A 16,527-nucleotide genomic window follows, 5' to 3' on the forward strand; every position below is an offset into this window, starting at 1 on the left:
AAAAAATGTGTTGTACTGTGTTTTCAGGGATAACAACCAACATATTTGGCAAACGTCAATTGCCGTTAGACACTAAGAGTAAATACCTGCAGATTTTAGTTTTAGTGGACAGTAAAAATGGAATAAGGTTCACAGTAAGCTGTTTAAAAAGAAAGTGAGAAAGTCCATATGACTGCAAAATAAGTGACAAAGACAAATACTATTAGAAGGTTCATGTTTGTGCCTCTTCAACTTTCCTTTCAGTCGGATGCAATCACTTATTTCTCCTTTACATCTTTGAGAGCAATGCAATTTTTTAAATTGAGTCATGAAAAGCTTGCTTCACTTGCTTGTTTCTCAGTGTGTAAATAAAGGGATTCAACATTGGTGAGATAGAAGCAATAAGGAGTGAGATCCCCTTATTAATAGCTACTTCATCCTTGGCTGAAGGTTTGACATAAATGAAGATGCAGCTACCATACGTAATGGAAACAACAATCATGTGGGAGTAACAAGTGGAACAGGCCTTTTTCCTTTGCTGGGCAGAGGGAAACCGTAGAATGGTCCCAATGATGTAAATGTAGGAAAGAGCTACACACATGAGGGTGACGATGAGGGTCAATGCTGCACAGACTATAACCATCTGTTCTATCAACCATGTGTCTGAGCAAGAAATCTTCAGGATAGGAGATGCGTCACAGCAAAAATGATCAATGATGTTTGAATCACAGAATTCCAGGCCCAAACCTAGACTCATTGGTGGGAGAATGATGATGAGTGCTGCTACCCAACAGAAGAGGATGAAGTTCCTGCAGACTGTGGGACTCATGATGATAGTGTAACGCAGGGGTTTGCAGATGGCCACATAGCGATCATAGGACATGGTGGCCAGGAGAAAAAATTCTGTTACTGCAAAGAGGTCTGTAAACAACAGTTGACTGGCACAAGCATTATAGGTAATGGACTTGTCCCCAGATGATATGCTGTATAAGAATCTGGGGACACAAGCAGTTGTGAATGAAATTTCTAGGAAGGAGAAATTTTGGAGGAAAAGATACATCGGTGTTTTAAGGTGGGAATCAATCAGAGTGAGGGTGATGATGGTTAGGTTTCCGGACACACTCAACATGTAGGAAAGAAACAGAAAGATAAAAAGCAAAATTTTCAGTTGGGGGGTCCTCTGTCAGTCCCAGCAAGATGAAAGTTGTTAGTGATGTTTGGTTTCTCATCCTTGACTACTGTTTTTTGCCCAGTGCTTGAAATGACGAGGAAGACTATATGATGAATTCCAAAGTCCTGGCCAGTGTGTAACCTCAAGAGAAGTCAATCTGAGAGTGATTCCTATACACTGGTTAGTTGAGAAGTGAGTGCACGTAACACATGACAATATTTGAATACCTCTCTTTGTCACACAAACTGAGTCTTCACATTTGAATATCACATACTTTTTATTGCTGCTTATAATAAATCTATAGCTTATGTATACTTGGTGTCAGTTCAATACATCATCTTATAAACATCACTGAAAAAAAATCCTCTCCATATATTGCTTTTGAATCAACAATTCTTCTCTCCCCAAATTTTCTGTCTGCAGACATGCTTGTAGCAGAGGACTTTTAAGAAAAACTAACAATGATCTTTGGCAAGATAATCCCAGTATTAAAGTTTACATGAGTATTAATTATTAAACAGGCAATGAATACTTATTGCATAGCTTATGCTGTGTCAGCTTATTTAGACTGTCTTCTTGGAAGTGTGTTTAAGACATTTTTAGTGGGGAAAAGAAAGACATTTTTATTGGCTCTATTTTCTTAAAGATTCATTTAAGTGTGTTAACAACCCAATTTTTTTTCAGGTTTTCACCATAGAAATTTTCCTTTAATGTACACATTTAACATTGTGATATTTACCTTTTGCTGTATTATCTTTCTACTTTTAGAATAGATTTTTATGATTTCTGGGGTATCCTTGTGCTAAGAATTTCTGCCCAGCTTGCGAGCTAACGTGTGGGATTGTATTTTCTCATTCAGTACTTTCTTCTAGATTTCTTCAGCAGTGAAAGCCCTAACATACTCTAACTAACTGCTACTGTTCTTGAGAACTTTCCCCGCTCTTTTCCCATCTAAGGGTTCTCATTAAGAGTAGATTCTTGATATTAAAATTCTAAACTGAATTTCTGTTGTTTCTTTCTAAACACATTTGACAATGACATATCGCTCCTTGTATGTATTGCATAGCAATGTGTTGCATTCAACATTTATTACAGAGAAGTAAGGGAACATTAGGAGTATATTTATAGAGTTGAAAGGCACATCCCTGTTTTTTTTTGTTTACTTTTGGCTAGTTTTCTTTCAGTTTGAAATATAATCAACCACCTTACTATAAATGACATTTAGCAATATCAGATTTAAGAGATTTTAGCCATTTCTGAATTATACTTCCACATTTTCACTTAAATTTCACCTACATAGTAATTGTCTCCTCTGTCCTACTTACCATTTGTACATCAACTCCTCTGATTTTTGCACCATTTAAATTACTATAGCCAAGGTCACCCACCACCAGCTTCCCTCTTGTTTCACTAATTAAACAAGATTCAGTCTTCATTTACCTCAAATTCTGTGGCATATGAGACTATAAACTGCTAACTTATGAAAGTCTTTACAGCTTTGTTCCCAGTATTTGACTTTTCCTTGAATTTCTTCCTACTGATTTGTCTATTTTTTCATTCTCTTTCGTGGTTTTTCTTTTTCTAATCCCTATGGTTGTTTATGCATCTGAAATCCCTTCTCTAGAAAATACTTTCTTTCAGTCTTTCATAAATGAGGTGATTCTTATAAGTAAGGTGACTTCAAATAGGCTGGGAATTCACAAATTTATATCTGCAGGGAAAAATACATCTTACAGTATTCTGATTTCAACATTCAGCTTATTCAGCATCGAGATGGGACTTAGAGGGTTGGAATTTACACTATCCCTTTTTCCTTTCTGAGTGTCTTGGAACAATTTGCTTAACTTCTTTATATTGTGTGTTTTTTTTTCATGTGCAAAATTCAGGTAAGAATAATATTTACATCTTAGGGTTATAATGATAAATTTAGATAATATAGATAAATATATAGAGGTGCATTTGGAATATCGTGAACACTCATTAACTACACTGAGCATTCTTATTTTGTTATCTTCTTATTTCTTTTTGAGAGTCCTGTAGATGTGCACATTTCAGGATTTTAAGTGTGCCTCTCACTATTGCATATCCTTCCCTGTCAACCCTAAGTCTCATATAAGGACATTCTTTATTGTTCCTTTTTCTTTACTCCCATTTTATCACTAGGTCTTGCCATTCTGGTTCTGTTCTTAATTTGTTACTTTTACTCTCGCACTCACAGTTCTAATTTTATTCTGGGTGTCTTTATCTCATAGCTAAAATATTGGAAAGGCATATTAACATACACTTAACATATGTCTTTGCTTCTCCATCAATATTTTAAAATCAATGCAAGCAAATCATTTTTTAAAAGCCCAGATGTGATTAATTCTCCCCTATGTGTTGTAGAAAAATGTTTCTGAACTGTTATTAACTGACATTCATCCCATCCTAGATTTTTCTGTGAAAGTCTTGATCTGGCTCTCAGTTACGAGAAAGTTAATTGATTTTGGCTTTAAGTAAGAATTGTGAAGAGTAGAAGAAGGAATATATTTATGGATTTTAATTTTCAAATGCATCAAGCATTTAGATTAATGGAATATTTTCAGGTAATAAATATTTTATTCAGAGTAATGAGTAAGGACAAGTCTTTTATCGTTAGAGAATTTATGAAATTTGTTTAGCAGGGAATAAGAGATTTGGGGCTAGTTTAGTGAATTCGATGGTTCTGGATGAGATCTCTGTGTTTGGGTCCCCCTGCTATCTTCCAGTGATACGGAGCCAGAACAACAGAAGGAAAGAAAACGACATTGACTTCTGCAGTTTTTTTTTTTCCTTGTAGAGGTCAAAGGAGGAAAATAATAGGGAATAATTAGTTGCTCCTTGAACAGAGGCTAAAAGGGCTTTAGAGAGGGGAGAGAGGTGGAGGATTGGGATAGGCCGGTGAGGGGTATTAAGGAGGGCACATATTGCATGGTGCACTGGGTGTTATACGCAAATAATGAATCATGCAACATTGCATCAAAAACTGGGGATGTACTGTATGGTGACTAATATAACAAAATAAAAATTATTAAAAAAATGAAAAGGCTTTAGAAAGTCACATAGTTTTCCCATTCTCAAGACTGGTATAGAATTAGAAGAAAGGTGTTCTCATGCCTAATGGTGGCAGGAAACTGAAAAAGAACATTTGGTACTTCATAAATTTTCCTGTATTGCAATTTGCTGCAGAAATACTAAAAGTGTCTTAAAGCTTATACGGAGAACCACTGGACTGTAAAAGTAATATGGGAAGGGAAACAAGAGGTCGATCCCACAGCAGTAGAGCACAGAAGAGGTATCTGAGGACCCGAAGAGATGATGCATTATTTTGGTAATGCCAGCTCTGATGGGTGCTGGTATTTCTTTACCTCTTAATATCAGAACTGTGCAAATGTAGCAGAACTAAGGTGAAGCTGGGTTGAGGGCAGCAACAGATAGATGGTAATGAGTCATGAGAATGAGGTAGGTGCTGGAGTTAGGTAGAGAGGGAAGACACTGATATTAAGTTGATTTAAAAAATAAACATTTAGTTATGATTTTCAGAGTTTGTAAATGGAATTTTTGTAACCCGAGCAGTAATGGTAATGCTTTTCATCACTCCCTTTTGCCTTCATTATAAAATTTGAGTTTCTTATCTTATGGAGATCTTTCTAATATTTCCAGTACTACTTCAAACAATTGACCGAATTTCTTGTTCTATTCTCCTAGTGTGCTTACACTGGCTGCTATCTTACCATCTAGTATGCATATACCCTTATGATATACAGGGGAACATTACTCAGGCTTAAAACAGAATGAAAACTTGCCAGCTGTAGCAATACAGATGGATCTACGGGACATAATGAAAATGAAATAATTCAGTTACAGAAAGAGAAATACCACATAATTTCACTCATCTGTGGAATTTAAGAAACAAGAAATGAATGAACAAAGGAAAAAAGAAACAAACAAAAAAACAGTCTCTTAAGTCCGGAGGGCAAACTGGTGGTCGCCAGAGGGGAGGTGGGTGGAGCCTGGGTGAAATAGATAAAGGGGATTAAGAGTACACTTACCTTGATGAGCACCGAGTTCCGTATAGAACTGTTGAATCATTATATTGTACCACTGAAACTAATATAACACTGTTAATTATACTTCAAAAAAAAAAGGAAAAAAAAGTGGTAATATCTCATAGCGAGGAAGAATACAGTCTATAGAGTCAGGGTGCTGGTTTCACATCTCCTGTTTCACTTTGCTTAAGTTATTTACTAGCAGTTCCCATAAAGGGCCATGCTTAAAATTATCTGTGTAAATTCTCATAGGCTGATCCTTTTGTCTTTAGTGATTTCTATAGTTGCAGCCCCTCCCCTCCCTATCTGTCTTTCAACTTTTGGTTTAGGTATAAATTTCACGGGGGGGGGGGAGGAGGCGCCTGGGTGGCACAGCGGTTAAGCATCTGCCTTAGGCTCAGGACGTGATCCCCGGCGTTGTGGGATCGGGCCCCACATCAGGCTCCTCCGCTATGAGCCTGCTTCTTCCTCTCCCACTCCCCCTGCTTGTGTTCCCTCTCTCGCTGGCTGTCTTTATCTCTGTCGAATAAATAAATAAAATCTTTTAAAAAAATAAATAAATAAATTTCACTGGGAATCTATGTATAATCCTTTAAGATAGAAGTAGCTTTTCCTCTTAATATTCCCATTGTAGTCTATGACTAGTCTTATGATAGCTCTTGTGACTAACTTGTCAAACAGTGTGGACAAATTTTATGTTGAACATTATCGAGAGAAAAAGCGAGTGACAGACTTAGAGAGGCAGCATGCATGTGAGCCCATGGGGAGAGCAAAGGGAAAGGGAGCAAGAGAAATCTCAGGCAGACTGCATGCTCAGGGAGAGCAAAGGAGGGGCTCAATCTCACCACATTGAGATCATGACCTGAGCCAAAATGAAGGGTCGGACATTTAACTGACTGAGCCATCCAGGCACTCCTTTCCTGAATTCTTTACGAAGCTTGTGAATTTTGGTGCCTCTGATAACCCGTTCAGTGTTCTGTAAAGAAATACTAAGAGCAGAGTTCAGAGACTCTGCAATTTTGTACATGAGGCAATATTTATTTCACATTTCTTTCTCAACTATCATTAGGTAATTAATCATATGGACAGCTATTTCCTTTTGTAAATAAAGAGTCTGTGTCTTTTCCCCCCCTCCCGTCCAAGAAAGAAAAGGATTTCTTATGGAAAAATTAATTAGTGTCTTATATGAATGGTTTCACTTATTTCTAGCAATCTGAACCCAACAAGAAACCTAGAAGTGTGCTTTTCTAAGGTCTGGTGAATTGAAGCATGTTAATTCTATCAAGACAGTAATATACAACAGCAGCAGAGTCCTACGGACTGGAAATTACCTTGGATTGTAGGCCTCTCTGCAGAAAAGGAGCACTAATCTATGCTCAGGGGAAGAAATCATTAACCGATAACCAGGTACCCTTTTATGACAGGCTCATATAAGAATTGACCCTTCTCAACCCAACTGAGAGAATTCTAAAGCTCTCGGTGCTTCATTGTGGCTTCCTAACTCAGAGCGCTCTCCCACAATCCCAAACTCTGCTTTCTTTCTGATCACCAAAACTTATCTTCTGTGATCCTGGAATATTTAGTGAATGTTCTGGTAAACCACTCTAATTCAGGTGTATTTTCAATTTAGTATAGTGCAAGGAATATTTGTGTTTATCATTAGCTCATTGCTCGCTAACGAGCACATTGCTAATAACCTGGCACTCTGATGAAGGCACTTGGTACATCAATATACAATCAAATGTATATTGATTGATAAGTGTCATAGTGTGGGGCAGGTCATTTCTGTTTGTCCCTCCTATTTCTATGACTACTCATGAATCAATTGAAACATTTTTATTGAGAACCTATGATATGATTGGTATGGGTATAGATACTAAAGATGAAAAGTGTGAACAGGTTCTGGACCCATCTCTACTGATACGTGTATTCAATATCTGCAGTGAATCTAATCCCTTCACATTTAATTTTTCTAAAAGAAAATACCATTTAAATAACAACTTGCTTTTTCAGAGGTATCAAAGTTAATTTATTGCCATCTCATATTTAAAAAGACCAGCCTGATATTTTGCAGAGAACAAGGAACTAGAATGTTGAATGAAGAAAGAAACTGAAATTACCAAATAAGAATATACTTACTTACTCTTCTGGCTTTAGGTGACTGTGTAATCCTCATGGTCCCAACAATGAAACTGGAAGTGTAAGTGGAGTCAAATATGCACACAAATGCCCCCTCACGGACACATACACACTCATGGACAGTGTTTTACTGCAGATAGTATTTGTTCTCTGAGTTACCACAAACTCTCATTAAATATTCTATTCTGCTTTAAACCTAGGGAAAAAATTTCTTATATAGCAAACCTGAAAAAAAAAAACCTGTCATTTATTTTAAATGATGATCAATTTAAGGTGAGTTATAGAAGATTTTGACAGGTGATTTCTGATTGCTCTGGGCAAAGATAGAATTTTACACGGTGAAGTTACATGAGTGCTTTATTATCTCAGACTGTTATGGATGTGCAGGAGCTCTCTCTGTGGGTAAAAAGTGGGTCCTCTGTGACTGAAGTTTGAACATGATTAATGATTCCAGTATGCAGTGCATTTTGGCAAAATACATAATAGAGGGAGCGGTGGGAATCATGTCCTTGGAGACAATAAGGTGCAACCATTTTATTAGATACATTACAAGGGCAAAACAAGAATATTCTGACGAAAAGATATTTCTGGCTACTCTTCAACCCGTAGATAACAAAATATTAACAAGAGGCAACAAAATTGCTTTAGGTGTATACTTTCAGTGGAAAAATGTGTAAATATACTTGAAAATAGTATACGTTCAATCAATTTCTGTCAATACTTTTCCATGGTAAAAAATATAGATTTGCATCACAATTTTTTTCTTCATTGTACTCTTCATGGACAAGCCATTATTTGGTAAAGCTACCCATATTTAACTATTGTAAATTCTAAATTAAAAGTCTGATGTTAGACTTTTGGGGACTTAAGATGGCGGAGGAGTAGGGGACCCCTTTTTCAGCCGGTCCCCTGAGTCGAGCTGGATAGGTAACAGACCAGCCTAAATAACCACAGAATCAGCCTGAGACGCAGGAAGATACATCTGGATCTCCACAAATGAACATCTCCAGCGCTGACTATTGAGGTACCAAGAGGGGAGCTGTAAAACCACGCACAGATATTGGAAGATAAATGGAAGGGGGAGGGAGCCGCCGTGTTTGGGCGCTGGGAAGCGGCAGCCACCTGCACGTGGGAGCGGGCGGACCCATGGTGGGCACCCGCAAGAGAGCGGACTGAGACCGGTGAGCCGTGAACGCACGCCACCAGGCATTTCGCAGAACACCGGAATCCCGGTGTGCTCACGGGATCCAGACTGAGACTGGGAGCTCCCAGAGCGTGCGCGGGGCGGAGGCTGCTGGCGGGCCACCTGCACGGGGGAGCGGGCGGACTCGCGGTTGGCACCCGTGAAACATCAGACTGAGACCCTGAACCGGGTGCGCGCACCACCAGGCTTCTCACGGAACTCCGGAATCGCGGTGTGCTCACCGGGCATAGACTGAGACCGGGAGACCCGGGAGCGCGCGGGTCGGCTGGTGGCTGGAGGCATTAGAAACACAAAGGACAGAGACGCGCCGGCCCTGGAAGTGAGGGCAGGGACGCCGGGTGTGGGGCGCAAATCCCGGGACGCTGCAGGGTTGAGCAGCACCAAAAGTAACAGAGTTAAAGTGGCCAGAATATCAGTGGAGAACGGGCCGCAATCCCTCTGTTCTGTGACAATGCAGCCTCTGCTGCTCTGACTCTCAGAAGAGGCATAGCCGACCGCCAGGGAAAGCTGCCAGAGAACAAAAGCCTGGAAATACCGGCTCAGAGAGTGCCCATCCCCATCCTCCCTCGCAGGGGACACGGAGACTCTAACCAAACAGGGTTGCCTGAGTATCGGCGCGGCAGGCCCCTCCCACAGAACACAGAAGGCAGGCTGAAAAATCAAGAAGCCCACAACCCGGGGCGCCTGGGTGGCGCAGTCATTGAGCGCCTGTCTCCGGCTGAGGGCGTGATCCCAGCGTTCCGGAAAGGAGTCCCTCATCGGGCTCCTCCGCTGGGAGCCTGCTTCTTCCTCTCCCACTCCCCTGCTTCTGTTTCCATTCTTGCTGACTGTCTGTCTCTCTCAGATAAGTAAATAAATAAAATCTTTAAAGAAGAAGCCCACATCTCTAAGATCCCTATAAAACAAGGGGCACGGCCTGGGACCCAGTCAATAATTTGGGCTCTGGACAACCCCGCAACCTCTCCTCATCAGAATGACAAGAAGGAGAAGCCCCCCCCCGCCCAGCAAAGAAAAGACCGTGAGTCTGTGGCCTCTGCCACAGAAATAATGGATATGGATGTAACCAAATTATCAGAAATGGAATTCAGAGTAACGATGGTCAAAATGATGAGCAGAATTGAAAAAAGTATTAACGAAAAGGTTTCTGAGAATATAGAATCCCTATGGTCCGAAATAAGAGTAAATTTGACAGAAATTAAAAATTCTATGAGCCAATTGCAGGCAAACCTAGAGGCTCTGACGGTCAGGGTCACCGAAGCAGAGGAAAAGGTTAGTGAATTGGAGGATGGGTTAATAGAGGAAAAAATGAAAATAGAAGAGGTTTTTAAAAAAATCCACGCCCACGAATGCTGGCTACAGGAGATTACTGACTCAATGAAACGATCCAATGTTAAAATCATCGGCATCCCCGAGGGGGTGGAGAAAAACAGAGATCTAGAAGAGATATTTGAACAAATTGTAGCTGAAAACTTCCCTAATCTAGCAAGGGAAACAAACATTTGTGTCCAAGAGGCAGAGAGGACCCCTCCCAAGCTCAACCACGACAAACCTACACCACGTCACGTCACAGTGCAATTCGCAAATATAAGATCCAAGGATACAGTATTGAAAGCGGCCAGGGCAAAGAAATTTCTCATGTACCAAGGCAAAGGCATCAGAATTACGTCAGACCTGTCTACACAGACCTGGAATGAGAGAAAGGGTTGGGGGAGCATATTTAAAGCTCTTTCAGAGAAAAACATGCAGCCAAGGATCCTTTATCCAGCAAGGCTGTCATTCAGAATTGATGGAGAAATAAAGACATTTCAGAATCGCCAGTCATTAACCAATTTCGTAACCACGAAACCAGCCCTACAGGAGATATTACGGGGGGTTCTATAAAAGTAAAAAGGCCCCAAGAGTGATACAGAACAGAAAGTCACAGCCAATACAAACAAAGACTTTACTGGCAACATGGCAACATTAAAATCATATCTCTCAGTACTCAGTCTTAATGTAAATGGTTTGAACCATCCCATAAAACGCCACAGGGTTGCAGATTGGATAAAAAGAAATGACCCATCCATTTGCTGTCTACAAGAGACTCATTTCGAACCCAAAGATGCATTCAGACTGAGAGTAAGGGGATGGAGTACCATCTTTCACGCAAATGGACCTCAAAAGAAAGCTGGGGTAGCAATTCTCATATCAGATAAATTGGATTTTAAACTACAGACTATAGTTAGAGATGCAGAAGGGCACTATATTATTCTTAAGGGAAGTATTCAACAAGTGGATATGACAATTATAAATATATATGCCCCCAACAGGGGAGCAGCAAGATACACAAGCCAACTCTTAACCAGAATAAAGAGACATATAAATAAAAATACATTAATAGTAGGGGACCTCAACACTCCACTCTCAGAAATAGACAGAACACCCTGGCAAAAACTAAGCAAAGAATCAAAGGCTTTGAATGCCATACTCGACGAGTTGGACCTCATAGATATATATAGAACACTACACCCCAGAACCAAAGAATACTCATTCTATTCTAATGCCCATGGAACATTCTCAAGAATAGACCATGTTCTGGGACACAAAACAGGTCTCAACCGATACCAAAAGATTGAAATTATCCCCTGCATATTCTCAGACCACAACGCTCTGAAATTGGAACTCAACCACAAGGAAAAATTTGGAAGAAACTCAAACACTTGGAGACTAAGAACCATCCTGCTCAGGAATGACTCGATAAACCAGGAAATCAAAAATCAAATTAAACAATTTATGGAGACCAATGAGAATGAAAATACAACAGTCCAAAACCTATGGGATACTGCAAAGGCAGTCCTAAGGGGGAAATACATAGCCATCCAAGCCTCACTCAAAAGAATAGAAAAATCTAAAATGCAGTTTTTATATTCTCACCTCAAGAAGCTGGAACAGCAACAGAGGGACAGGCCTAATCCACGCACGAGGAAGCAGTTGACCAAAATTAGAGCTGAAATCAATCAAGCAGAAACCAGAAGTACAGTAGAGCAGATCAACAGGACTAGAAGCTGGTTCTTTGAGAGAATCAATAAAATTGACAGACCACTGGCAAGACTTATCCAAAAGAAAAGAGAAAGGACCCAGATTATTAAAATTATGAATGAAAAAGGAGAGGTCACGACGAACACCATTGAAATTGGAAGGATTATTAGAAATTTTTATCAACAGCTATATGCCAATAAACTAAGCAATCTGGAAGAGATGGAATCCTTCCTGGAAACCTATAAACTACCAAGATTGAAACCGGAAGAAATTGATTCCTTAAACAGGCCAATTAATTATGAAGAAATTGAGTCAGTGATAAACAACCTTCCAAATAACAAAACTCCAGGCCCGGACGGTTTTCCTGGGGAATTCTACCAAACATTCAAAGAAGAAATAATACCTATTCTCCTAAAGCTATTTCAAAAAATAGAAACAGAAGGAAAGCTACCAAACTCATTCTATGAGGCCAATATTACCTTGATCCCCAAACCAGGCAAAGACCCCCTCAAAAAGGAGAATTACAGACCGATTTCCCTAATGAATATGGACGCCAAAATCCTCAACAAGATACTTGCTAATAGAATCCAACAGTACATTAAAAGGATTATCCATCACGATCAAGTGGGATTCATACCTGGGATGCAAGCGTGGTTCAATATTCGCAAATCAATCAGCGTGATACATCATATCAACAAGAAAAGACTCAGGAACCATATGATCCTCTCAATCGATGCCGAAAAAGCATTTGACAAAATACAGCATCCTTTCCTGATTAAAACCCTTCAGAGTGTAGGAATAGAAGGTACATTTCTCAATCTCATAAAAGCCATCTATGAAAAGCCTACTGCAAATATTATTCTCAATGGGGAAAAGCTGGAAGCCTTTCCCTTAAGATCAGGAACTCGACAAGGATGCCCACTCTCGCCACTATTATTCAACATAGTACTAGAAGTCCTTGCAACAGCAATCAGACGACAAAAAGGGATCAAAGGTATTCAAATTGGCAAAGAAGAAGTCAAAATGTCTCTCTTTGCAGATGACATGATACTCTATATGGAAAACCCAAAAGAAGCCACTCCCAAACTATTAGAAGTTATAGAGCAATTCAGTAACGTGGCGGGATACAAAATCAATGCTCAGAAATCAGTTGCATTTCTATACACGAATAACGAGACCGAAGAAAGAGAAATTAGGGAATCCATCCCATTTACAATAGCACCAAAAACCATACGTTACCTTGGAATTAACTTAACCAGAGACGTAAAGGACCTATATTCTAGAAACTATAAATCACTCTTGAAAGACATTGAGGAAGACATAAAAAGATGGAAAGATATTCCATGCTCATGGATTGGAAGAATTAACATAGTTAAAATGTCCATGCTACCCAGAGCAATCTACACTTTCAATGCTATCCCGATCAAAATACCGAGGACATTTTTCAAAGAACTGGAACAAATAGTCCTTAAATTTGTATGGAAACAGAAAAGACCCCCAATCTCCAAGGAACTGTTGAAAAGGAAAAACAAAGCTGGGGGCATCACAATGCCGGATTTCGAGCTGTACTACAAAGCTGTGATCACAAAGACAGCATGGTACTGGCACAAAAACAGACACATAGACCAATGGAACAGAATAGAGAGCCCAGAAATGGACCCTCGGCTCTTTGGGCAACTAATATTTGATAAAGCAGGAAAAAACATCCGGTGGGAAAAAGACAGTCTCTTCAATAAATGGTGCTGGGAAAATTGGACAGCTACATGCAAAAGAATGAAACTTGACCACTATCTCACACCATACACAAAAATAAACTCCAAATGGATGAAAGACCTCGATGTGAGACAGGAATCCATCAAAATTCTAGAGGAGAACATAGGCAGCAACCTCTACGACATCGGCCAAAGCAACCTTTTTCATGATACATCCCCAAAGGCAAGAGAAACAAAAGATAAAATGAGTTTATGGGACTTCATCAAGATTAAAAGTTTCTGCACAGCCAAGGAAACAGTCAGAAAAACTAAGAGGCAGCCCACGGAATGGGAGAATATATTTGCAACTGACACTACAGATAAAGGACTGGTATCCAAGATCCACAAAGAACTTCTCAAACTCAATACACGAGAAACAAATAAACAAATCAAAAAATGGAAAGAAGAAATGAACAGACACTTTTCCAATGAAGACATACAAATGGCTAACAGACACATGAAAAAATGTTCAAAATCATTAGCCATCAAGGAAATTCAAATCAAAACCACACTGAGATACCACCTTACGCCAGTTAGAATGGCAAAAATAGACAAGGCAAGAAACAACAATTGTTGGAGAGGATGTGGAGAAAGGGGATCCCTCCTACATTGTTGGTGGGAATGCAAGTTGGTACAGCCACTCTGGAAAACAGTGTGGAGGTCCCTTAAAAAGTTAAAAATTGAGCTACCCTATGGTCCAGCCATTGCACTACTGGGTGTTTACCCCAAAGATACAGACGTAGTGAAGAGAAGGGCCATATGCACACCAATGTTCATAGCAGCAATGTCCACAATAGCTAAATCGTGGAAGGAGCCGAGATGCCCTTCAACAGATGACTGGATTAAGAAATTGTGGTCCATATATACAATGGAATATTATTCAGCTATCAGAAAGAACGAGTTCTCAACATTTGCTACAACATGGATGGCACTGGAGGAGCTAATGCTAAGTGAAATAAGTCAAGCAGAGAAAGACAACTATCATATGATTTCTCTCATCTATGGAACATAAGAACTATAATGATCAGTAGGGGAAGAAAGGGATAAAGAAAGGGGGGGTAATCAGAAGGGGGAATGAAACAGGAGAGACTATGGACTATGAGAAACAAACTGAGGGCCTCAGAGGGGAGGGGGGTGGGGGAATGGGATAGGCCGGTGATGGGTAGTAAGGAGGGCACATATTGCATGTTGCACTGGGTGTTATACACAACTAATGAATCATCGAGCCTTACATCGAAAACCGGGGATGTACTGTATAGTGACTAACATAATATAATAAAAAATCATTATAAAAAAATCACATTAGCTGTAGAAATATAAATGAATCATATTTTATTTGAAATGCATTCATATGCCTAGTGCTCAAAAACCTTAGTAAAGAATTTTATAATTAAAATATTGTTGCTACATGCCATTATCCTCATTATGTGCTCTTAATTACCCCCAAATCCAAAGGGAATTAATTAATAAGGGTGAATTTAATCTAATAATACTTTCACATTAAAAAGAGAATATGATAAGTGATAGCATCAATCAATGGAAGATCATACTGTTGATGAACAGAAAACAAAATGTCATTTCCTAAAGTCATGAAAACGTTTGAGCACAGGTAAAATCATTCCATATGTTGTACAACACCCAAACTTCTTAATAAATACCAAATACTAGGTGTCACTAAACTAATAATATTCTAAAATTTCATATGAATATGAAATTCTAGAAACTCTTAATGATTGCATCATTAGGGTATTTACTAGCTTTTGTTCATTTGTAAGTTAACTACTCTCAAATGATGAAATGATTTGATAATTTTAGGACAGTCCATATTCTATCATGACACCCCTTGTAAGGCAAATCCACAATCAGTCATATATATTGCAATAGTTGTTTCAGCCCAAGCTAGTTTTTGTAACATTTTTGTACGATGTTTTGTAAAAATTTTTGTACAAATTTTGTAACACTTTGTACAAATTTTTGTAACATTTTAAACTTAAAGGCATGTTCCAAAAGTGGTACAAAGTTCTACCTATGCCCTTAATCTGGAGTCACAATTATCTACATTTTGTATTATTTGTTTCATCATTCTCTCTCTATATATACATACATACACAGACTTTATATTATATATATACATTCTTATATATACATATATATGTGTTCATAGTATTGTCATCTCACCTTTCAATCTCCTCCGCTAATAACCAAAGTATAATGAACAAAATTAGAAAATCTGACATTGAAATATTTTCTAATCTATAGTCCATATTAAAATTTTATAAAATTTTCCAAGTGATGCCTTTTACATCTTTCTATTCCCTCTAGATCCAGCATAATGCATGATTATACACTGCATTTAGCTCTCATTTCTGTTTAGCTCTGTTAATCTAGAACAGCTCCTCAGTGTATATTTCCCCTTATTGTCTTGAGATTTTTAAACGAGACATGTTACTCAAGCTCATCTGATTTTTCCTCAAGATTAAACTGAGGTTTGGGTTCTTTTTGTTTTTGTTTTTGTTTTTGTTTTTTCAGAAATAAAACAGAAGTGATGATAGATCGTTCTTAGTCCACATTTTCAAGAGCCATATAATGCTGATTTTCCCACTGGGGGTGATAACTGATCATTTGGCTAAGGTGGTCTCTTTCAAGTCTCTCTAGACTGCAAAGTTACTATTTTCTCCATGTAATAATAAGTAATTTTTTGGAGATATTTTGAGACTGCATAAATATCCTGTTTCTCATGAAATCTTTATCCACTAGTTTCAGCATTCATTGATGATTTGCTAACTTAATCATTACCTCTATATTGGTAGTTCAGTATGTTTTACTATAAAGATGGTCTTATTTTTCTCCCATGTGTATTATTCACTTACTATAAAGCAATATTGATTCAAGGATACTCATTTTACTCAAGAAGCTGTAATTTATTAATATCACCATTTATTTGATATCCAAATTCCCCAAATACGGTGAATGGGAGCCTCTTTTAATTGGATTCTGAACTATGTTTATATGTCCTCTTCATTTTTTGAGTACTCTCTACAACAAGGTGATTTTAGCTCCCTTATACTTTCCTTGAGCAGCCGTAAACGATACTGTCATTTCTCCAAGGACCCCAGGTTCCTTTTATTATGATATGTAAAAACCAAAGTGGGCATTGATTGTGTTGGTGTGTTATTGCTTAAAAGCCCTCTCAGAAGA

General features: G+C 38.7%; 1 protein-coding gene across 1 annotated transcript; it reads right to left on the reverse strand.

The window, feature by feature from the left end:
* Positions 1-295: 295 nt before the first annotated feature.
* Positions 296-1,208, reverse strand: LOC103682348 (olfactory receptor 6C2-like). Its single transcript, XM_008711939.2, is given in 2 exon segments — positions 296-1,153; positions 1,155-1,208. Coding segments are annotated over 2 exon segments (912 nt in total).
* Positions 1,209-16,527: the final 15,319 nt, after the last annotated feature.

This window comes from Ursus maritimus, unplaced genomic scaffold, assembly GCF_017311325.1.
Source record: "Ursus maritimus isolate PB19 unplaced genomic scaffold, ASM1731132v1 scaffold_23, whole genome shotgun sequence".
Lineage (NCBI taxonomy): Eukaryota > Metazoa > Chordata > Mammalia > Carnivora > Ursidae > Ursus > Ursus maritimus.